The 25,500-nt window shown below is 37.3% G+C and overlaps 1 protein-coding gene across 6 annotated transcripts in view; it reads left to right on the forward strand.

Moving 5' to 3' along the window:
- The window catches only part of ARL15 (ADP ribosylation factor like GTPase 15), a 218,051-nt gene extending 194,859 nt beyond the window's left edge, over window positions 1-23,192 (forward strand). For all 6 annotated transcript variants that reach the window (XM_057403061.1, XM_057403066.1, XM_057403063.1 and 3 more), the window contains one exon: window positions 22,679-23,192. In XM_057403061.1, the coding sequence (XP_057259044.1) occupies window positions 22,679-22,831 (153 nt within the window). In that variant the 3' untranslated portion in view covers window positions 22,832-23,192. The remainder of the gene's footprint in view (window positions 1-22,678) is intronic.
- The last annotated feature ends 2,308 nt before the right edge of the window (window positions 23,193-25,500 follow it).

A 25,500-nucleotide genomic window follows, 5' to 3' on the forward strand; every position in this document is an offset into this window, starting at 1 on the left:
ACTTGGAAGTTCAGCTTAAGCTTAAAAGCCTTACTGAATATGGCAGTTTTTCTTAGTGTTTCACTTAATCCTGGTCTCTGCTGGTGATCCTTGGAGAAAGGAATAGGACCACTTAGGGAGGATGTGCAAGGCAATGAACAAAGAAGTATCTGGTTGAAGTAAGTGAATGCTTCTTTATCTGTACCTTTGTTACAGAATTTTTGTCTAATGCCAAATAAATCAGTGAAACCTAGCAATTTTGAGTGGTTCCATGTTTTGTGTTCTCCCAGTTCTCTCTTCTCAGTACCTACTTGAGAAAATTTCTCTGTGTTAAATATTGTCAATCAAAGACTCAGTAGGTACTTTGGATTTAGGAAGTGCTACAAAATGCTAAGAACTTTGACAAATCAGACAATGAATGTCCGGAGCTTGGAATAAGTGAAAAAGGTTGGCCTTTATTTCTGTAGCTCAGTTTTTTAAGATAGTTGATTTGTTCATTTGCAGCTGGTACTCTTTTCATGCAGTTCTGTGTATGTTTATCTGGATTTGGTTTTCTGTGCAAATAATTTATATGAGCCTCCTGAGCTCCTAGCTAGAAAACATGTAGTCTCACATGAGATCTGGGAGAGTTTCCATGGGGATTTTCCCCTCAGAAAAAGTCCAGTTTCTTCAGGTTGACATTTCTCTCTTTTCATCTAAGAACTCTTCTCACTTGAGCGCTTTTGCACTTGGTCCTGTTGCTGTTGCATGAGCAGCCTGTAAGCAAGCATAACCTGGCAAACCTTCCCATGTGAACAGTTGCTAATGAACTTGTAGTTGCCCTCAAAGGGGAGGACGTGATCTCTATGAACAGTTCTTACTTCATTGTCACAGCATTTCTGGTAGTTGCCAAGACTTAGCAGACATTTTTAGAGTTTTTGCTTTGGAGCATCAGAACCTTCAAAGCAGAAAATAAGTTCTTCCGAGCCTGAGATACCTGCCTGAAACAGAAAGCCAATACACAGAAATAGTTGCTTGGATAGCACAGTGGCTGCTGCCTCTCTTCTGTCTACTGGCTGTGTTGTGCTTGCCCTTTCCTCATTCCTGGTTGTCCTGCAGTAGACAAGGTCTCATCCTCCAGGAGAAGGAAGAGCTACCAGCTGTAGCAAACAGATGAGGAATGCTTCCTTCTGGCTTGCAGCCTGTGGCCTAAGAGGTTGTTACTTTGTGGCCCATTCAGTTAGTTTGTAAGCACAGACATTAAACTTCTGTTGTCATTAGCATCAAATTATTGTTATCTTTGAAAAGAGAAGCTGTCATTAGAGAGCCAGCTACCTTATAGTGTTAAAGGACCACAGATCTTCAGGTTGGAATGAGAACATTGTTGTCTGAGGTATGACTTCCACTGTGCTTTTCTCCTCACTTGTCCCAGATGAAGATCTTTTGCCATATTTCCTGACATTTGTGTTCAGGTCAGCTACCAGTGCTTCAAGTCATCATCTTCGTTTTAGTCTACAAATCAACTTTGCTATATTGCTTATAGCTATCAAGGAAACACCTGTCAACAGTGAAAGACTCTGACAAGCAGCCAGCAAAGTTGTGAGTGGTTTTTTGTAACTATTTCTGTGTTTGGAACTGCTGGAACCCTTTTCAAGAGTAGAAAAGCACCACTGAAAGTAATTTGCCATGGAGGTGAACAGAGGACGGTGAATTCCCAGCCTCTGTTTTATTGCTTCTGTTGATGCTAACAGTCAACTTCCTTCTGCCCGTTTGCAGACATCACAAATCCTTGGGGAAATAATTTCCTTGGCTTTTTCCTTGCCTCCTGTTTCTGGTTCCTGAGTGCTGATACTGAATTGAAATAAGCTTGGATTTGCTGGCTTGCTTTGATGTTCCAGAATTTTATACTGGCTTTTAAAATATTTTTTAAAGTAGTGAAACAGGGCATTTCCTTGTTCCTGTACTTCAGTTTATGTATCTCAAACCTGTTTTAGTATAATACATAAGTTTTAATGGATTAGTCATATTTTAAACTGGAAAAATAGGTGATGTTTATGGTACTAATTAGATAGTTATGGTGTTGCTTTATATCATGCTTTCAATTCAGGTTTGGTACTGCCATCATTAGAGTATTATCATAGAGAGGCTGCAGTGAACGTCTTACATAACACCAAAGAAAGACAATGCTATTTAATTTGATTATGATAGCTGTGTTTCTGGATGATTTCATATAATTTCCTTCCATACAGAATACCAAAAGGAAAGTTCCTTTGTTGACTTTGGGTTGCACCTGGATCTTTTTCATGAAAATTGTTTTGAAAACATTTGAGGAGTTATTTGGGCTTTTTTGCAGTTCAGTTGATTTCTGTGTCTTCTTTGTGTGTGTGTTTAGGGAGAGAATGAGGAGAACGTAAGGGAAGGTCAGTATATAAACATCTTTCTTACTAATATTACTAATATACTAAATTTTAACTGCCAAAGAAGTTCTGCTGCATAGTAAGCAGGGAACAAAAAGGAAGCATACGTTATAATTCCATCTGAGGAGTTCTGCTATGGAAGTTACTCATTTATATTATTTAAAGGTGTTCTCTTTCTGGCAGTAACCTCTCCCTTTCTTTGTATCATTTTCATACCCTATTTGTGAAGTTAACTCACATAAATGCATGCATGCTTTACTGACCTAGAATGAATTAATCAAGTTTCTAAAATAACCATTGCTTTAGCACAGCAAGGTGTTACGACTCCAGGTTTTGTTCTAGGAGGTCCTCAAGAAACACCAAGAAAATGTGTTTATGTGGTACCACTGTAGTGTTTTGCGTAGTTTGATGCAGCACCATGTAAAAACAAAATGTTAACAAAAATGAGTTGTCCAGTGTTAAACTGAACTGCATGTCTGTTCTTGTTGAATGTCCCCAAGCTTTACTTCAGTCTGCTGCTAAGAGGCACTTATTTGTCATAGCTGTCTGCCAGAACACATTTAAATGATTTGAAAATACGCTTGGTGGAGTGGCTGTAAGAGGAGTGAATTAGTTCTGTGTACAGCAGTGGCAGGTTGGCCCAGCGAACTGCTGACCCAGAAGGATCCTGAGTCACTGCAATCTGTTCTGTGGGAGATGGAAGGCAGTATGACCTGGCTCTTGGACACGTTTTCAGCAATCGTGAGAAAACAGCCTGTGGGCTAGGTGATGCTATGGTTCTCCACACTATTCCTGGCCTTGTGGGCTGTGGTGCTGCAGCAGATGGTTCTTGTCCAGTTGGGTGGATTTGAAAGATCAGGACAAGGTAAGCACAGGAAAGGCACTTGATTGAGGGGGGGGGAGGAGAAGGAATGAAGAGGGATAAACAGGCTATGTTTATTTTCTCCTTTTTCTTTGATATTTTTCCTTTCTATATTTAAATTCTATATAAAAATATATAAATGTCTAAACAAACAGTAAGACCATTTTGGTGGGGAAGAAAGACAACAAAAATCTACTGTTAAAGTTTCCATACTCAGCTAATATTCTGACTTTCTGTTTATATTTACTTGAAGAATCTTCACTTGTGTTCATAAACTCTTCATCCACAAACCTCTCAAATGCGTTAGTAGCAAAAATTAATTAATATTAGCTTTGTAATGTCACAGAACAGAAGTGGGAATGCAAGAAAAAGAGCCTGAAACTTCTTAAACATCCTTGGTTTTTTAAATACAGTCTTTTCAGTATTTTAATACAAGACTTTCTAAAACCATAAAATTCGGCTGCTCAAGACCAAAGTGTTTGAGGAAATATAAAATCTAATTTAAAATAATCATTTATGCCCATTTCATAATCTATTACGAAAAAAGGTAGTAATTTTGTTTTGGATACTTGCTGTAAAATTCTTGACAAATGGGCCAGACATGCTTTGAAATATTACTTTTTGCAGCCACTGACAGAGACATAGTTCTAGCTTGCAGCATTCATCTTGTGGACTGGGCAAATTCTCTGCATGGAACAGCTATTTTTACCTTGTTTAGACAGAGTTTGGTGTGGGGAGAGTTGTGTTTTGAGCTTTTTAAATAGTTTGGGATTTTAAAGTGGGAATACTAGTTTCACAGCAGTGCTTGCTGTGTAATTACTGTCATTGATAGCCTGGAAGCATTCGGTAATGTTTTGATTCCTTTAGAGAATCTTTATCCTCTGGAGAATATCAGCTTGAGAAATACAGATAAAATCTATGCTAAGTCTAGTCAGGTTCTTGTTTTTGTTTTGTTATGTTCTTATTAGCTATAAATACTCTCTGCAGACTTTTTCACCCCTGTGAGTCTGACACAAGTCAGTTATATTGCTGTACACGTTTAAATGGTCTATTACTAGTCTGCTGCCAGGCACTAATAAAAATATATTAACCTGCTGATCAAATTTTATTATTTTTCTCATTTTCTTTCTAGACACTTTATGGTTCCACAGGATTCTTTAATTCACAGTCATGATGCAGTGTTAATAGACTTTAGTATCTTGTCTTCTTGGCTCTGTGCCAAGCAGAAGTCTCAGCTACATTTTGAACAACTGTATGTGTGGTGAATACATATTACATAGTACTGGGACTCCTAATACAGGTGTCAATGTGGGGAAATGGGACAAAAATTGTTTGACATACTGTAGTTTTTTATACATACATTTACCCATAAGATACATACTTGCCAATGAAATGTTTGTATAAACTTGGTCTTAATCTACTTTAAACTTGTTGAATTTTTCTGTTCAAACTTAATCTGGAAGGGAAAAGAAAATTAGCACTTCTATATGGTCATATCGCAATAATGTGAAAAAGTTGAGGGATGTGGGTAGGAAAGATTACTGTATTTACAATGTATAATTCATTATTTCCCATTACACCCCCATGTACTGGGAAAGAGATTAGTAAAATATTTCTAAATTTTCCATAATTCCAAATTACTATGATTTACTGCTTCTCAATATCTGAACTAAAGAGAGACAGGTTATATTTGTCTGCAGAGCAAACCAGTCCTCTCCACCTTTTTGTGTTGTTACCTGCCTGGCAATCTAACTTTTGTCTCCTTTACTGACCAAGAGTCTGGATATATTCACTCCTTTATAAGGAATTTACTGAATAGCTATATGATAAGCATAAATAATTCCTTGTGTCTTCCAAAAAAACAATGACCTAAGGAAAACACAGAAACATGTCATAGCTCCTCACGAACTCACCTGTCTTGTTTCCTTCCTTGGGTCACAAGATTTGCCAGATCCAGGTGCTGCCAGAGCCCATTTGTAAGTGAATGTATTTTAGGCTATTTTTGGAGACAGTTTCTGTGTAGAGATGACAAGTTTCCTGAACTTCTCCAAGGCACAGACTCAGAAAAGAACAAGTCTGAGCTGGTGTCAGTTCCTAAAAAGAAGTGTTGTTTTTCTTCTGGCTAGCCATTACCTGGCTGAACTTACTCCAGCATACTTGGGATGGGGGTGGGTGGGAAGAACTGGAAAAAAATGCAAGTCAGAAGTGATGTATTTACTCACCTGAGTGGGACTGCTCACAACTGGTAATCAGACACTTGATGAAATAACTTGCCAGTTTGAGGATTTTAATCTCTACTTTCAGCTTTCCATCTGCAGAACTGGGAAAATAGTATGTAGCTTGAAGGGATATATGACATTTCCTTCATTAGTATCTCTAACATCAGATGGTATTCTTGCACAAAAGACATCTAGAATCCAAAAAAATTGTTTTTAAGACAGAGATCTGGTGTCCCTTTTGCAATTTCTATCTGCCTGGAGCTTATTTATGCCTGCATAAATGATGCTTAAAGTAGATAATGCCCTTCAAATGAAGGTAAGAATATAGCAGTAAATTTGCTGAGGTCATAGTGCTTATGGGTTACAGTTTACAGAAAAAAAAACAAACCAATGCACAAACAAAAAAAACATCAAAACCCAAGATCTGAATTGAAGACATGTTTTGAATGTTTTAACTTCTCCCTAATAATGGTTTATTGTTGTAGGTGTTCTGTTATCTGTAACTGCATGTAAGGATGGTAAATCATAGAATAGTTAGGGTTGGAAAGAACCTTAAGATCATCAAATTCCAACCCCCCTGCCATGGGCAGGGACACCTCACACTAAACCATGTCACCCAAGGCACTGTCCAGCCTGGCCTTGAACACTGCCAGGGATGGAGCATTTAGCACTTTGGGCAACCGCTGCCAGCGCCTTACCACCCTGCCAGTAAAGAACTTCTTCATATCCAACCTGAACTTCCTCTGTTTAAGTTTGAGCCCATTATCCCTTGTCCTGTTGCTACAGTCCCTGATGAAAAGTCTTTCTCTGGTATCCTTGTAGCCCCCTTTAGAGACTGGAAGGCTTTTGTGAGGTCTCCACGCAGCCTTCTCTTCTCCAGACTGAACAGCCCCAACTTGCTCAGCCTGTGTTCATATCGGATGTTACTATATTTTTATTTCTGCTGTGCTTTCAGGGAATGTCATGATGATAGTTTGCAATTCATAGTGGTTTTGTTGAACAAGCATGAATAATAAAGTGATTTGCAGTTCGGAGTGGCATTCTTGAATGAGCTTTGGTCTTAAAAACTTTGCTCACATTGAAGCTTCTTCAGATTAAGGCGAGTCTGAAATAGAGGGAGCAGTGTGGTATTCCTCAGTACCATTTGCAAAATAAATTTTTTTTTTAACCTCTGGATTTTGTCCCAAAATGTGGGCTTTATTGAATGAGAAGTTTCAACTGACTTCCTAAATAAATGGGAAACGCTGAAGATAAACAAGTAGCTGTAATGGAAGATGGAGTTCTACATCTACAATAATGCCTCATATCAGCCTCTTGCAATTTCCAGTAAACAAAACTGATCTGAAACTAATGATCTGAACTTTCTGCTGTGAGTTCTGCATCTTTCCCTCTGTCTTGACATGTTCCTAATGGAGCATGTCTTTCTTTTGCTGCCTGTTGCCTCTGTCTTTTACTATTTCTTCACCTGTTCCTACCTTCCTCAGCTCTCTTTTGAGCTGAATTATGGAAGAAGAAAAATACTTTAAAAAATCCAATGTGTAGTCTCCTTGTCTCTTTTTGCTTCCATTTCTGCTGGTCAAACTTGACCTAATTTCAATGTATGCTCTGTTCACTGTGCATATGTGGAGGGCTTCAGTTGTGCAGCATTCACCTTTGTCCATGAGTCACATGGACAAGTCTAATGCTACAGTGAAGTTTGAATAGCAAATGAAGCAGACTGAGCTCATGCCAGTGAATGAAAATACATTTGCACCCTGTGTTCCAGCTGGCCTGTCAAAGCAAAGAAGGTGATCCTATACTCCTGGAAAAAAGTATCTATCCTAGCTGAAACCAGGACAAGATAGCATTTTGTTCATCCCTTTGTTTTCACCTCAACTTTCCAGCTGTTGGTAGTTGCCTGTCAGTGCAGCTCTACCATATGGCTGGTTTTCAAGAATCATCTGAGGAAAGACAGTGTGTTTTGCTGGATTTGTACATGAGGAATCATAGCACACATAAATTGGCAAGGGATTTAAGAAGTTGGAGTGTAAATGTCAAATACAAACATTTTCTGTTAAGCAAAAAGTTACCTGCTGTCCAGTAGGACAGACATATAAAAAGCATTCAAGTATGAGCAGGCTGGCTAAACCAGTTACAGAGAACTTAAGTGTTGTCTGAACTGAAAACTATTGTACTGGGTAGCCAGAGAGCTGAGCCATCCCCAGGTGGACTTGGAAGCATCCAACCCAAATATGAAAAGGAGAGCTAGCTTCCAAAATAAATTATTAAGAGTAGACATTAGTAGTAGACAAAGCCAAATATGTTTTCCCCCTTCTGCTTTTATATCAACAGATGATGGAAATTACTTAGTTTAGACTGAAAATGTTGGAATGTGATAGTCTACCAGAGTTGTCACACCTGTGTTATGCTTTCCTGGTCGTCTAGACATTCCAGCCTCCGTTCATTCCTGTAGATCTGAATCCATCACCTGTGCTTAATACTTATGTCTGTTGAAAAAAAGTAAATACTCCTCCAAATGGTGCGTCATGTACATGCTCTTCTAACTTCAAACAGGTCTTTAATTCGCTTGGGTTATGTGAAGTATATTGGTGTCAAGATAGAAAGATTACTTTCAAGCAACCAGGTGTTCATTCTCTGAGATCTTTTTTTTTTGATAGACCTACCCATACATCTCCTGCTGTTTTCAGCTACATCAGAGTGAGGAAGCATGTATTTTTGACTATGGTACTGCAAGCTTTTCAGGCATCTTTATGAAGGATGTTATCCAATTTGCTGTAATGATTGTCTGTTTGTATGTCCCCCTTTGTTGCTTGCAGCAGCTAACTCAGTTTCCTTCTCTTGAAAATGAATCTTATTTCATCTTTCAAAAGATAAATTTATTCTTTGTACTTGAGACACTGATACCGCAGTTCACCCCTTTCCATACCTCAGTTGTCTGTCATCTTTCCAAAGCTTCAGACTCTCATGAGAGTACAATGCACGTCAGATTGAGAAGAGTGCTGTCTCAGTCAGATTGACCTGATCGTGAAAATTCCCTTCTTCCTTTCTTCTCCTCCCCTTTCACCCGAAATGACTCCTTCAGGAAACATCCGATCCTTCTGTTGCTCAGTGGATCAAAGTGCTGTATTGTTGGATCTTAATCACATATGAATGGCTCCAGAAGGAATCAGAGCTCTCTTTGTTCATTAGAGGCTTCTAGGCCAAAAACAGTGCCAGCAGCCATAAAGGAAATATGTAAACTTCTATTTGGTCATTCAGTAAGCCATGTCATTCTAGGTTTGACCTCTCCTTCTTCGCGCAAACTTCCTTCTGCAGGAAGGTGGCCTAGATCATGATCCTAAAATATATTAATGCTGGCAATTGTATGGAAAGGGATATTTTTTTTTTCTTCTGTTTGATGTCCTCTACTAATTCTTCTTGCAGTTTCCTGCTTCTGAACATCCTCAGCTGTAATTACAAACTAGGATTCAAAATGTTCCAGACTTATCCCTATCAGATGGAGGCATGGTCTGTATCACTGTGGTATCACAGTGTGTTGCAAAGTGTAAGTGGCTAGAATGTGCCGGTATCAAAGTAAAAAATGTTTTTTTCTTTCTGTAAAATGGATTTGTGTTGCACTGGATGTGTGCATATCTCCACAGATTAGGACTGGTAATAGGAAGATGAACTGTTCGTAAAAAAAAAAATTACTTGACCAAGAGTTTTTACTTCTTTATAGCACATCAAGATGTTGAAAGTGCTTAATGAATTGAAACAGTATTGGGTATGACATTAACAAGACATTGTATATCTCCTCTTGCTTCAGTTGGGCATTTTTGTGCAGCAATTTTAATGATACTGCCACTTTCCCTTTATATATGATGCAAATTGAGATGTTCTTCTTGTGTGTGGACTAACATGTAGTAGCTGAAGTGCAATTTTCTATGTTTCTTATACTGTTTTATCGAGCATGACTTAATTACAAAACTGATTATAAACTTACTGTCATCTATAAATGTGAGTAGTGAAAGAAAGAGAATGAGACGTTCCATGTCATCCAGGGTATTTGTGCACAAACACAAGTGTTGTTTATTGAGTTATCTCTTTGTTACTGCCATGCTTTAAAATGTCATCTGGTGAAGAAGGCAAACCAAATGACTTAGGTGATAAATTATATACTGTGGATAATGAAAATAAAATAATTGAATTATTCGTACTTACCCTTTAGGTTAGAAAATTCATTTTGCAAAGTGAATGACTGTGTTCACAGAAGTAAGGATTGGGTTTATATGACTTGTGAGTGTACAGGCTATATTAGTAGAACAATACAACTTCAAATATAGTTTCATTGCCTTTTTATCATCATATACTGTATCCATAACTACAGACAAGGCTAAATGGGAAGGAATTTAGTGTTTTAACTAACCCTTATGATAAAGTTCACAAAATTCACCTATATTAACCTATAATAAAAAATGGAATACAGAAATCCTACCAGAAGTGTTATGGTGTTGCATGGTTTTTGTATAGAATAGAAGAACTGCTACCTCTCTGCCTCCTAGAATAGCTGAAGATCCAGTCAGACCACCAGACAGTGGATTTTTTTGTAGGATCCAGTTGTACTTGTATGTTCTGCATGTGTCTTTAATCTCAACCCGTTTGATTGTATTTATACCTTTTACCAATAGATCCTGTTAATACATTTTAAAGCTTATCAGGGGAACCAATAAACCATTTTTTGTTTCCTGTGACAAATGTCAGTGTTTCACCTTGATTTTTCTGAGCATTACACATTTTTCAGTATACTCTGCTTCCAAGCACCATCAAGTCCATTTTCAGATTTGTGCTTTCTAGTTGGCAAATGCGAAGCTGATACGCTACCAGCTGGGATGGAATCTTTTTAATATGATGTCATTTCTGCTATGATGGATTAGACATCTTTAGAAGCAGGATGTGCTATAGCTCGTAAGTCATCTAAAGCCATTTTATGTGGTTGATCTCTTCACACCTCTCACTACTTCCCCTCTCCAGTTCCTGCTCATTGCCTGTGGTCTGACTGACATCATGAGGACACTGTCCTTTCTATTAATCTGTCTACAACTGGGCCTATAAAACAGCATGGCTGGTGGATGCTGAGTAAACTACTGTACAATGTGCAAATACTTCCTTATCCAAAGTCTGAGAATTTGATTCTTCTCCAAATCAGTTTTACAGCAGGCAGCATAGTATCTTTTCCAGCTTTTCTAGAGCAATGTATGAAACACTTTACTCATTGTATTGATTTTTAAAAATAACCTGTTGTTAGTTAGTGCTTCATCTTGTAATGAGGTAATCTATTGGTTTAAGAGGACAATTGGAAATGTCACATTAGCGAGATTTCAAATTTTAGCTATTAGCAGATAGACTCTGGTTTAAGTCACTAAAGCATCTGTGAATTATAAGCAATGTACTGTTAGTACACTGATTCATTGAAAACCAAATGATGATTTTCCAGTTAGCGTTGCAAACATAAAACATTACTTTGCAAATTCTATACTGTTCAGTAACCCTGACATGGTCTAGCTCTCTGTATTTATAGGACCATGGTAAACATTCAAATCTAAAATGTTATCGAAAAATAGATTTTTATATTTGGTTGGTTTTTTTTATAAATTCAACTCCATGACCTCTTTGCAGTGGTTTCTTCTTTAAAATCTGGACCACCATAAGGTTAAAAACTGAGTCCCTGAGCCGGAGACAGAGGAATATTCAGTAGCTTGTTGCTAGTTATCCCCTTCTCATGCCATCAACTGCCTAAAAGACACAACCAAATAATAGTACTAAATCTAACCGGAAGTGTCAGATATAAAGCCACAATCTAATGCTACTTTCAGACCGTAAAAAAATAGCAACTCTGATTTATTGTTGGTACTTGTGGCTGAAGGATGTTCTATTTATTTTTTCACTGTCTTTGTACTATTTGGAGCTGCACAGGCAACTCTAGTACACTAGACCCTATATGGTACATCTCGGCATAGAAATAGCAAAATAGTTCAATCGTATTAAACCTTTAAATTACTGCCCTGCAAATGACTGTTCGTTCTTGATGAGTTTTTCATTCAAGTAACCCTCAACCTCATAAAATACTAAACTCATACTGAAACCTATGCTTTATAATGCCAGATTTTTTCCCCATTTTCAGTTTACACAGTTAGCTTGTATCAAGTTTAAAAATAATGCTTTAAAAGAATCAATTTCATGGTGAATGCATCTAGTCAAACAAGTCATTTAAACATCTTACTCGTGTGTAGCAGACCGTTTTACAAGTAATTTGAGAGTTTTACAAGCCTGTGTTTCAGACAGAATAATTAGTTGTTTTTCATATGCAAGTTTGGATTTAAACTCATTAACTTCAGTGTATAGAACTCTTCCTGGCCTCGTATGGAGTAGTTAGTTAAGGTCTTTTTAGCTGTAGTCATATTTAGTAGTTCATTTTCAAGAAGTAGCAAAATGGTGCAAATTTCAAGGATGCTCTCAAAAAAGCCTAGCCTTGTAGCTTGTTACTAGTAGCAGCAAACATCATGTGGCAATTTCTAATGTAAAGAAAACAATTAGTAATTGGAGATTTGCAGAATTAAGACTTATCTTGAGCACCAGAACCCCAAAATTTAAAAGACATGATTATACCTTCATTAAATCACAATTTTGAATAGGTAGATTAGCCTCTCATGTGAGTGGAGAGTGCTTAAAAAAATCTCTTGCAGTAACATGTTTTAGTTAACTGATATTATTTGTCTCTTAAAAAATTTATGTGAGCTATATTTTTGCTATATACTGTTTCCTTTCCAGTGAAAAGCTTACACCAGGTGTAAGCTGGGACCTGTTAGTAAAACTGCAAGTCAGATTCAGAGGTAGAGAGAAGCTTGCAGAAGCTGGGTTTCCCTTTCTGTTGGGATCACTTGACAAATACCTGCTGTTGTTTCTCGTTGATGAAGTCATGAGAACTGGGGCATCACTAGAACATCATCTTCCTGCTTTCAGGTACTTTTTTTTAGAAGTAACCTGGCTTTTCAGTGACACTCAAAGGCACTCCACCATCATAGGTGTGCAAAAGCAAGCCTTAATTCACTTAATCAAAGTGACAATAGCTTGATTACAGATCCTGTTTTAAGCATCTTCAATACTGTTATCAGTAGCCTTCCTTCAAAGGAAGCCATAAATTTTAAAGATGCTCTCTGTCCGCCCTAGAATTCAGGTATTCTTTGGAGAGGAGTGTGGTTTCTTTGGGTATGTGGTGGGTTTTTTTTTGTGTAAAGGTTTATATCCTGTCTGAGATATCAGTGGATCTTTCTTCTTTTATGTATATGCAACTCTTGATCTACTGCCTATTATTTCATCTTTTTCCTTGTAGTGTGGGTCAGGATAATATAGGGCAAGTGGTATCTTGATGCAGTTAAGTGAAGAATATTCATTGCTCTTTTGCTTGTCCCTTCCCATGGGACTTTTTTACAAAGAGACTTCTCAGAGAAGTAGCACTCCCTGCTGCAACCTACCGTAATGGAAAGAATAACACTGGAGCCTGGAAAATGGTTGATTCTAGCCTAATAAAGTTCAAAAGAAACATACAGTTCCTCAGCATCTCACTGTATTCACCTATCCCCTCAATATCGTTCTGGTCATACCTGGCTTTTCCAGCATCATTGGTGCAAACCTCTGCGTTAGTTCATTAATGTTGCTTTCCAGTACTGGAAATAGTTCAGGTACCTGGCTTTACAAAATCCTCTCTCAGTGTAAAATGCTCCCTTTTTTTCTGTATCTGTGATTGTTCATGCATTTCCTGTCATTTCAGGTGTAGTGGCAAATTGGTTTTGTGCATGGATATTCTCTGTACCTCAGTGTACAGGACTGTGTCTGATTTGAGCTGTGTAATTTTGCTGTTGGTATTCTTGTACTTTATGAAGGAATCTGGAATCTTGAGGGGTCTTACTCAAGCAAGGTCCTAGTCACAGAGCATGAAGGGGTTCTGCCGTATTTCTAGGTGGAGAGTTATTTAACTCCAAGTAATGGAGATGACTCTGGAGCTGACTGGAAGACTAGTTTGAAGTGTGTGTCTTCCTGGGAGTTTGGAAGAATTGGCACTTCCAGAGGCCTAGACCTACAAAACCCAAAGGACAGATTTGCCTGCTCTAACAATAAGGCAAGGAGGAAATCCTCAGAAACAGTTTCCACAGATGCTTCTGGTGCTGTAGGAACTGGGGGTCACAGAACCCATGGCATTCTGGCAGACAGGAACTGAAGCTGGTGGCAGGGTCTCTGGGAACAGTTTTTGCTGCAGAAATAGTGTATGTTAACTTTTTCGAAAAAGGAGTTACTTCACAGGTTTTTCTTTCAAAATAAATGGCTGATTGCAGTTAGTTCTGGGCTTCCATTCCCTCTCTGGGGGCTTTGCATAATTAATAACACTTCTGTCAGCAAAGGACCTGAAGGGAGATTGAAAACACCCTACACTTACACACTCTGCTATGTACCTTGTACAGAACAGGTGAAATAGGCACAACTGCTGCCTGATCCCCTGTGAATGAGAGCACGCATCTTGTAGAACCACAGCTACTACTGAATAAATGTCTTTTCTTTTGTGTTCATACTAGCTGTTGGCTTGGAACAGTTTCAGCAGCGTAGATGTGGGGAACCAACCACAAAGCCCTTAGAAATCCTGTTCTTCGCTGTTGATAAAAGAATACATGTCCATACAGTGTTTGGTGCTTTGCAGACGTGGGCATGGTATACAGATGTTATTTATTCAAGTGCTAGATTCATATACATGTTCAGGCAAATGCAGATGAATCATCACATATCCACCTCTCCAGAAAATAGTGTTTAACTGTTATCTGAACAGAAAACATGCCATTTGCAGAAAGGATGTCATAATAAGGATTGATCTTTGGATTTCTCATTATTCTAAGGGTTATTTTGACACTCAACATCACAGGTAAACTTTTCGGGGGGGGGGGGGGGGGGGGGTGTGAAAGCTCAGCGCTTGTGTACCTGTGTCGCAGGTTTAGTTACTAGTTGAAACCACAGTCTGTTGTTAAAGAGAGAATGTTTTGCTGCTGAAGTCAGCATAGTCTGTTGTATTGTATTCTGAAGTAAACTATGAATAACTATATTGTATTAAAAAAAAAAAGCTACAAAACCTCTACAAGGTGCTGAAATGTATGTTTAAAGATCTTTAGTGTTTCTGCTAGTTATTTGTATTTCTTTAGTTATTTAACTAAAGATGTAATAAAAAAAAACGAAACCTGAGTGTGAGAAGGTAGAGAGGAAATGTGTGATGGTACAGTAAAAGCTTCTAATAGATTTCTCGTAAAATTATTTCAGATACACTCCATTTTTATTTTTTTAACAGATTAGGGCAATGATAGTAATTTAAACAAATTATCCTAAGTTTAAGTTGATCTTATCCAATCAGTTTGTTTTTTGTTTTTTTTTTTTGTATCTTAAGGCTATATTTGGGTGTGCTAAGTATACATTTAAATGGAAATTTGTTCTTAATACATAGTAAATCAGCATTTCTGTTTCTGTGTAGTATGGTGGGGGGAATGTGATTTTTAGGTGTCCTCCAAATAGCTGACTTTAACCAGGGCTAATATTCAGCATTGCTCTTTAGGATTTTATATTCTAACACTTTAACTATGTAGCTTTCACACAGTATCTCTTGCAACCCAAAATACTTCAGAAAACAGTAGGTAAGAGAAGAAACAATAGAAGCAGTAATGTAAAGGGTTAGTTGCAGTGTTGTATTAAATGTGATGTCTGATTTCCATTTCTGATTAGTTCTTTGGAATAAATAACAGAATTAAAGCTGTAGGTACTACGGGAAAATATTTTACTGTTCCTACATTGCACACATTTTTGTATAATGCCTTCTTCTCTGTTCTCATTCTTTCACTTGTCACTTGAGAAGGGATGCTCTAGGGTTGCATATTGAGAACCATTGTCTTGTTTGTGCAGTCCAGCACTGGCTGTATGGATCTTCATCTGGATGTCTGGTTTTCTCTGTACAGATATGGTGCTGCTGCTCTCATGTTATCTCTGTCTTCCAGTTGTAGAAAAAGCACATGCTTACATAAACAGAATATGCTGGGTGAATGAGAAATGGAAAACAAAGTATAGGTGTATTTTTTTGGCATCTACCCAATTCTTACTGTTTCTTTCGAAAAAATTGACAGAATGTAACCAAAGAAATCGAATACATTGTAGTATGTTGTGTGGTAAAGACATGAAAAGAGCTAGTAGCTCCTTAAAGCACATCTTTGCTTCCATCTGCATACATGCAAATCTAAGTAGTACTTTTGCACCCTCAGCAGTTTTCTGATGATTCTCATCTGTCTTATTTGTCCCAGACCCATTATATCTATGCATTAAAAACCCTATTTATTCATTTTACAAATCTTCCATTCTCTCCATCCTTATAGATGATGCAGTATTTTGTATTTTGCGGTTAAGTGCCCCTCTCTATTCATCTTCCAGCTCTCTAACTCACTCCCCTTTTTCTTGTCTCACACTTGCATGTGCCAGTACTGTGTTCTCTCTGTTTAGAACAGTGTGTCTGTGCTCGTTTGCCAGGCGTCCTATTTCTTCATTCAGAACAGTTAGGTATCGTCTTTAAAACACATTTCTTTCAGCAGTGACTTGCAATCTGAAAAGTGTAACGTCCTGTGGCCACTAGAGATAACAAGGATGGAAAAGTGCATCTGTTTCAAAAAGCACTGTTTAAGTTATTTTGTGGAATGTGCGTATAAATGACTGTATTCCTCTTTATAAAGACTTATGAGCCAAAAATACTGGCCAGGTGTCTTACAAATCTAAGTACAAAGCTCAGCTGGAAAACTTTCAGATAATCTTTTGTATAAAGCAAAATCAAAAAAAAAAAAAAAAAGAAAATTGGAAAGCTGCAAAAACTAGAAATACTGATTTGTAAAGCCCTCACCACTGCCTGTGAGGAGCTGTACAAAAAGGCTTCTGATGGTTTTGAAATCTTATCTGGAAAAATTGCTTACCCTGCCGTCACACAGGAATGCTGAAGACAACAGTCTTGGGTTTCTTTCAACTTTAATTCAGCATGTCAGATTTTTAAAAACAACAACAAAAAAAGCAGCTCAATTACATTATTCTAATTATCATAGTGTCTACTTAATAGATGCACTGCAAATTTTTAACATTGCTCATATAGACTTCGGATGCAGTGGCATGTGAAAGTCAGCTGGCAGTGAAATATTTAGCTTTAAAGAACTGAATTTAATAGCACTTCTATGGCTGATAATGTTGCTGAACCTCAGGTGGTGTTCCTAGGAATAGCCCTGTGCGTAGATTGTCCCAGGCAACAGCATATCGCCGTCCCTTCCCATCAGCTGAGGCACTTTCATTCCCCTCCCTGTTGCGTAAGAGGTATTCCATATGGAGTCAATAAATATGAGGCATAGGTGTTTTAGGAGAAGTGCTTATGAGACATAGGTGCATTACAAGGATCCCTCTAGACATGGATGAGGTCACTGTTATGAAGAAGCATATGAGCAGGCACACTGAAGTATCTTTTCAGGAGGATTATGAAGTGTCTGTAGGAAAAATAAACGTCACGAAACTTCTGCTGACAGTTTTGCACTTTAGAGCAGCTGTTCTGGTCAGACAAGAGGTCCTTCTAGCCAAGTGCGGTGTCAGGGAACGAGGTATCTAGCAGATTTTTAGGGCAAGCATGAAAGTGTTAACTTTTGTATGACAGTGGATTGAGCTAGTTGATCTGAGATGAAGTGGCTACCGATCTATTCCACCCACTATTATAAATCACCATACTCAGAGCAGGATGAGCAGAAAAGCATGAGCAGAAAAGCACGTGTAGCAGCTCAAGAGGCTGTGCAGTTTGCAGTCTGGCACACTAACATGAACTAGAGTGGATTTCAGTTTACTTTTTAGCATCAGTGGTGATTTAAGCAATGGATTCCACTCTATGGTTAGTAGGTCAACATTTGTGGTTTCTATTTAATTTGCCAGAATTTCCTTTCTTTTGTTTTCTGTTTTCCTTTTTTAGACACAACTTCTTTTACCTCTAATACCATCCTTTTCCTTATTGCAACTGTAGAAAGCTTTTTTTGTTTCTTTTAAAGTCTTCTGTAGCAGTATAAATATACTCTGAGCCTCTAATTATGGTATTTTTTTTTTCTATGCCACCTGCAAGCATTTACCTTTTTAGCTGCACAGTTAATTTTCTTTAAGTTACTCATTTTATGTAGTTTCCCTTTTTAAAACTTAATGATATGTGATGGACTTTTGGCTTTTTCTCTTCTCCAAAGATACTTAATTTGCTCATGCTTTGGTCACTGTTATAGGCAGCTTGTCTGTTGTTCATGGAGTCAGCAATCAAAACAGCTTCACTCTCCTGCATCTTCCGAACAATTACTCTAAAAGGCAGGTTTTTACGATGTCTGAAAAAGTAATCTCAGTGTCATATCTCAGTGAAACTTATGCAGTGCTAATATGGGGAATCCCAGTCTCCCATTATTACTACATTTCTTGTCCATGCGGATTTGTGATAGATGAATGAACCATTTCTTGTTGTTAATACATGCAATTTGAGTAATTTCAGTTTAACTCATACCTCCACCAGTCACCTTCTTGCAGTAGTACTTGCTTAATCCTCTAAAAATTTAGACTAGTGGGGATGCTGACATGACTGTGCAACCTTTAGTGAGATATAATATACACGTGTTGCTACAAATATTTTTCTTTGCCAGTAAAACAACAATGAATGAAAAAATATTTTATCCATTCAGTTCTTGAAATGCAGCTTGGCAATGTAAGTGACTACCTGAATTTTATATTTGATTACAGTGATTAATCAGAGTGGGTTGAAAGCCTTTTTGTGTTGCTGAAATTTGGTATTAAAATTTTGAATCTGAATGAAAAATAATACTTCCAGTCAGCTTTTTTTTTTTCGTGTTGAGTAGTGGAAATTACTCTGTATTCATGTATGACAGTATATAGGTTTTCCAATAGATTTTATGTTCATGTGTTTGTGAACTGGCTAGATGAGGTTCAGAAATAGGACATATAACAGTTTTCAGCAGGGTCTGGTTACTCAGTTTACGTATGTCAATAGTAACATCAGTTCCATGCTGCTATGCTAATTCACACCAGCTGAGGTTCTGGGCACCAATCCTTTTATTGTGTCTTGACTTCTTTAGCACGTAGGTTAAGCAACATTTGATAACCATATGCTTAGTGTATTCTGCCAGTAGAATAGGACTTAAAAGGTGGAGTGTGGGAAGAGTGGGAATAATTGCAAATGTGTATTGTTAGACTTTATTGACTTTAGAATGTGGCATAGATACAATGTCAGCTTCTCTATAAAACAAGGCCCCCATGTGGAGTCAAGACATACAGTGAGAGCCTGTAAAATAGTAGTAAAGAAGTCTTAACATTATGTGGATTTAATTGATTGTGTTTATTCTAAACGTGTATCTTAAAAAATTAGCAATCCCAAAATAAACACTGGCAAAGCCAGTGTAGTAAATGCAAGTCTAATGTGTCAGACATCTGAAACATGTTTGAATCTTTGTATTTCTCTTTGGCATCCATGAACAGGCAGAAAGCTTTTTACCATTTATGCAAAAGGAGAAGACAAAAGAGCTTCTTAGGAACACACCCCTTTTGTGCTAGTGCAGTTGAAGTGTAATATAGTTACTGCTGATTATCGTAATTATGCAAGAACTACCTAGGAGACTGTGTATTCAGAGAATTTCAGCTTCCTTTGGATATTTTGTGGTTAGCGTGCATCCTCTTAGGAAATCTGCTAGGGGTAAATGATGGTCATCGAAGCAAGTAGAGAAAAGAAAGCACATGAAGAGCTGAGAACATTCCAGTGGAAAACTCAACTGTGTAAACAGTGTTGGGCATCTGATAGTGTCAGACTATCCTTGTGTAGTTGTTTTCATCTCTTGCATGTAAAAAAATGGTTACTTTTTTAAGTCTAAAAAATGTCACATGTTTCTTAGAACTGAATGACATCTTCTGAGTTAAAGGGGGGAGAAATTACAGTAAATTGGAAAATATTTGTGTCTGCACATTTTTTTCTGGAAGCTTCAAAGTTGTAGAGCCCGCTTGCAAAGCTCTGGACTTTAGCAAATTCCATTGTGATGTGAAATTTAAATGAGGAAATACAGTAATATACCACTTAGTGTCCCTTGGATTGTGGAAAGTCACTTCTGTGCTAGTTCTGGTTTAGTTCTTTATTATTTGTAAGCCAATTAGTATTATTTACTATATTTAGCTGCTACTTATGTGAATATAAGCAGTTCTGCTTTCATGCCATTATCAAAGCTTCCCATTTCAAAAGCCACTGCTAAATGATCAGTTTAATTTCAACATTTATCTAACGCCTGTTAATGCAGATACTCTAAACTGTTCCTCAGGTGTTGAAAATGATGACAGCATATTGCTGATTTTGTTACATTTTGATTACACACCTAGAAATAGGAAATAATAAATTTTAATCAACATTGAGTGTTAAATAACTTACCTATAAAATTTGATTCACTAAATCAATTTATGCTGTTTCACTGCTGAAATAGAAATTCTATCTTGGCATCTTCAGTCACTGAAATACACCTTGAAGTCATTGTGTTTTTCTTGGCTGGAGGCTACCTCGGTAAGCAATGTCATATTTGCCCAGAAACACATAAGACTCAGTGCTAGTCTGCTTACTCCCATCATTTCCATATGTATGTGTTACTAGGTTATTTCATGCTTTTAAATTCAAGTACTCTTCCTACAGTATAACGACCTTTTTCTAATAATTTCTTCATATGGTATAGCCTTATGAAGAGGCTACGTAAATACGAATGTGGACAGACTTCAGTGAGTTTAAGGGGCTGATGGCAGTAGTCTTCCAGTAGGGGGGGTGTGGTGGACATCCTCTGTGTTGTGGGTGTGAAACATTTCAAATTACTCTGCCATATTTGTCAGCTTAACACCAGCAGGCTGCTCTATCAGCTAGCTCCACTGACACCTTGCTTTGTTATGCTTCTGTGCAGCTTTTACTTCCTCCCCTTATTTAGCAGTTAAGGAGGCTGTTGCTGAAGAAGGCAAGAGAGCTTTCTTATGCTGCTTCTCCAATACTATGATCAGTGCCACTAATTCAATATGTTAATGAGAGTAAACTCAATTTGGTGTCACTTCAGCTGCTGGAGACATTGCAGCGTATCCTTATAGAGATCAGTATTTAGGTTCTTATCACATATAACCATGCTAGCACATCAGATACTAATGTGGCACTGAGATAGCAATGCTAAAAAGTAGGTTTGCTGATATTAAAATACTGGTTGTTGAAGTTGTGTTTATTTCAACTTGTATGTTTTCTGAAATGTCTGAATGTTTTCTGAATGTCAGGTGCTGTGCTTCATTTTCAAATGTTTGCAGGTTGTTACAGCTATAATTCTGCTTTGTTGGAAATAGATTTTAAAAGGTTTCATCTCATCTTATCTGGGGAAGCAGAAGTTCTCATCTCAAAACCACCATTTTTTTTTGATACTTGTTACTAAATGATCTGCGCAAAATTCTTTTCTAAAAAATAAACCCTTCCTGCCACATTGTCATGGTTGAATTCTGATTAATGTGAGTTGATTCAACTGCAGTTGGTTTCTTTTATTAGAATACATTACTAGATAGACAAAACTGTTGTATAGACACTGTAGGAGCTGCATATAGATCTTACAGCTTGTTTGCGCTTTGGAAGCTGGTTTTTTGCTTTCTTTCGTTTTTTTATTCCCCATACACATGGAACCTTATACAGCGTGGCTCCAGTTGCCTATCTAGGGCCTCTACTGCCTACCATAATACGAGTGACTGTTCCTGTTATTGCGCGTATTTGTGGCACAGTCTGTAATAAAAGAAAATTAGGAATATTTGGCAATAATTACAAGGAACAAGAATGTGCAAACTAAGTCAGGACTAAATATTTCTGTTGGTATGCTGACAATAGCAAGTACTGGTGGATATAATTTTGGATGTAAAAACTAAATGTCTATTTTGAAAATTCAAACATGAGTAGACTTTTGGATAAACCAGTATCAGATCAAATACTATGAGAGACAAAAACTTTGATGAAAACAGTAATCTATGGGCCAAAATAACCTGCAGACTGCTGTCTTCTCCAAAGAAGCATAAAAAAAAAAAGTTTTGATATTGTTAATTTGAAAAGTGATTGGAGTATACTGCTAAATGAAAATAATTTCTTTCTTAGTATTTCTGTGGATCTGTGTTTCTACCTTGACGGTGTAATTAGCATCAGTGATGACTGGTCTTTTCCAAGAAACTGCATCTTACTCAGTTATTTCATTAAGGCTTATAATCACCTTAAAATTTGCAATACTATATTATAGCATATTCTTATGCCTCCTTGCTGCATGGTTGCTGCAGAAATACAAATGGAATTAGATTCATTAAAAGATGTCATTCTTTATAGGCATTATTAGGTATTGTTAGTAAGTAGCTGAAGTCTGCTAGAATGTGCTGGATTTTCTACTAAGGTGATTGCACAAAATCGTTGTGTCTCACATATAGTACTTATTACTATCCTAATCACGAAGAACCAAGAATAGCGTGCTATTCTTCTATGTTTAATTTTAGAAAAACTAACTGATTTTGGAAGACTTTTTATTCTCCGGTGTTCATTATTTCTCGAGTACTCATTAGGAAGCCTTTTCCTATAGCTCACCTTTGACTGGAATGTTCAGGATTTGTACATTTCTGACAGTTAATTTTTGTACTTGATCTGGTGACAAATTCTGCATCTCAAGTGTTTGCCAGTTAAAGTATGATGAAACATACAGCTTTGGCATTAAACTACAAACATAACCTAAAATTTTATAGTTACTTTTGCTATTTTGGCTATGTTTTTGAACACTTGTTTCATGGGCTTTGCTGTGTACAATTCTCCCCTCAGACCTCCCATGCTGTTAAGTGTATGGGTAGAATGGTAGCTTCCAAGCAGGTCACTCACCCCTAAAGAAAACACTTTCAGGTCATGTCATATAACCTGTATTGTAAGAACAGCTGTGGGTAAGATTCTAAAAATGAGTATCCTGATCTTTTTACATGGGTTTTATTTATTTATTTATTTATTTATTGGGTTTGGGTTGTTTGGGGTTTTTTAGATGACAGACAGAGGGTTGTCATTACAATATTAATGCATTGATCTCTTTTCTTAATAGATTAAAAAATATTTTGAACTTGAGCCACTTGCACGTGGAAAGCGCTGGATCCTTAAACCCTGCTCCTTGGATGATATGGAAGCAGTAAAAGACAGCTTCTCCCTTCTAATAAACTTGCTAGAAGAGAGAGATTTCGAACCTTCAAGAATGTGAAACCCAAGAGAGAAGAGCGATTCTCCAGGCATCACTGTACCTGAACATTCTGCTCACAGCTTAATTATGATGTGGTATCAAGAGATGGCTGTGATATCTTTTTCATACAGAGTTAGTGCAGAATGTCCTTTTGTTAAAATAAATACTCTGTGAATCAGGTACACAACTAGTTCCAGTAAAGTTGTCTACTACTGAAATAGGGAGTTCCTCTTTGTTTACCACTATTTCTGCACACAGCATGTTGCTTTCTTGCATTGTGATCATCCTTGATAGGAAATTTTACACGCACAAAAATAAAATAGTCTGTAAAGGAGGAATTCTACCTGCTACCTTGGCTTTTAAAATATAACTAATGTCTTAAGGATTTGTGAGAGTAGTTTGTATTAGCCTGTTTACTGTGATTCTGCAGTATGGAAAAGCACAGCCACTTGAGACCTTTAGAAGGACACCTTAAAGGCAAGGAGTTTCATAAAATGCAAAGGTTAGTCTTGAGGTTTTACTAGGTGAAAACACAGTTGACAAGTTTGTTGATTCCTCTTCTGAAGTCACAGCATAACCTTGTCAAAGGCAAAGCCGCTGCTTTGCTGAAAGCTTCCTAAAACATAAATTATCAAAGAGATGTATGGGGATAATAGTACTTGGCAAAAATATGTAACATAAACAGGTGGTCTGAGTAATAAAATTTTCAGAAATATACAACAGTTGGATAAAGTAAAAATTTTCATTGAAAGTAGTTTTGCATAACAGAAGAAAGCAAATGTCAATTCAGCTGTGGAGAACTGATCTCTAGTTAGAGTGACTGATGTTGAATACGTATTTCTTCCTATATCGGTCACTTACAGACTGCTACTGTTATTGTAACATTGCCAAGGCATCTATACCATAGTTAAGGGCCTTCCAGTGTTTGTACTATAAGCTTCTCTTTTCAGGGGATTATAACATGTTCTTTTGAACTTCCTCTGGGCTTGATGTTACTTAGAAGACAAAAAGGTATTCATTGGAAACATTTGAAATACATTTGGAAAAAAATCATTTGGTTCCAGTAACACAGTGTGTATGTCCTCTTTCCAAGTTTTCCCAGTTGTAGATTTGCAGGTTTTTTGACTGCCTTTTCTTGTTATTTTAAAACCTTATAAGGTGATTTTGCCCATTAAAGAAACATGCCAAGTCACTTAATGGCTCACCATTAAGTCAGTCATAACAGGGTATCTGCAGATCAGTCACTGGACTGGTGCACACCTTAAATGTTGTGCCTTGTGCATTTAGCTACCCTCATGCATGAGCATCTGCAAACTCAAACTGTAGTGATGTGTCTTGTCAGTGGTTCTTTATCAATTCTGCTGGTGTTTTAAAACTCATAACTCCTTTTTTCAGGGCATTAAGTAACATCTTTCCACTCTGTTTATTTTTTTAAGTAAGTTTGAAGTTTATTGTAGTTTCTCAGTAGTTTATTTGGGAATAAAAAAATAGCTTTTAAAGGCTTATAAAAGCCATTTCTCTGTTACTTGCAATTACACTCTTTATTAAACAAGATGTTTTTAATAGGTTTTTTGTTTACTTTTCAACTTCCATGAACTTCTTGCATTGCTCAGTCAGAATTATTTTTGCCCAAATGCATGGCCTGATGATCACTGTTTCAGATTGCTTCCTATTATCAGAAAGAAAACTGTTAAGCTCCTTGTTTAATTTTAAGATAGAATAGGCAGAAAACGTGAAGGGCATCCCTTCTTCTTTTGTGTTTCTTCTTTTTTCTGCCAGGTCCATTGCTTCGCTCCTAATACTTTTGGAAATATCAAGAACTGGAAGTGTTAATTTTGAAACACAGAGAGGAGCCCTCTGTTGGTTCAGTTCTCTCTGATCAATTTAGGTGGAACCCAGCTGCCCATCAATTTCCATTGTATGGGTTAAGGAGATTCATTTCCCTGGATTTAAAGAGGAATTGCGTCCAATTTACAGTTCCAGACTCTCTCTTATCTGACATGAGCTCAGAGGCTACAGCATCCCCACATGTCCATAAAGGTCCCCAGATTTCTGTCCTGTTTAGGGACAATGACAAATAAATGTGGGGAGGAGTGAGGGAATTATTTCCCAGAGAAGGCAGGCAGTCTGGGCAGGGAAAAAGGAGTGATTTAATGCTTTTACTGCTTTTTCATTGAGCACTAGTTAAAAGATATTTTTCTTTTTACTGATTTTCCCTTTCTTTCCCATGTTGAAGTTATGGACCAAAAGGTACAGCAAATGAAAATAAGTCCAACTGGTTTGCATTCTTAAAACCATACTTGTACCATCAGTGAGACTGATCCAAAAAACTTAAGAGCTTCTGAGTTATATTTTGGTTATGATTTCCCAACTATGCACTGTTGGAAGGTGCTACATGACTATCCTGCAAAAGGTCCAAATAGTCAATGAGGATATGGCTTTGGCATATGTCAGTGGCCACTTAGACCAGGACCTTTGGATGTTTAATGCTTTTTCTCTAGGAAAATACCAACTGCACAGGAGCAGTTGTTTTTGGGGTTTTTTTCCAATTATTTTGAGTATGCCTTTTCTTACAGTGATCATTCCTCACCACAGGCTGAAGCAATACCTCATAACTGCATAAGGCTAAGACCAACACTTCACTTTACTTTGAGTGTAGTTCTGTGGTTTTGTGTTGTGGATGGACTTAA

Source organism: Pezoporus wallicus, unplaced genomic scaffold (assembly GCF_028554395.1).
Source record: "Pezoporus wallicus isolate ANWC-B61680 ecotype Strahan unplaced genomic scaffold, APGP_CSIRO_Pwel_v1 contig_2997, whole genome shotgun sequence".
Classification (NCBI taxonomy): domain Eukaryota; kingdom Metazoa; phylum Chordata; class Aves; order Psittaciformes; family Psittacidae; genus Pezoporus; species Pezoporus wallicus.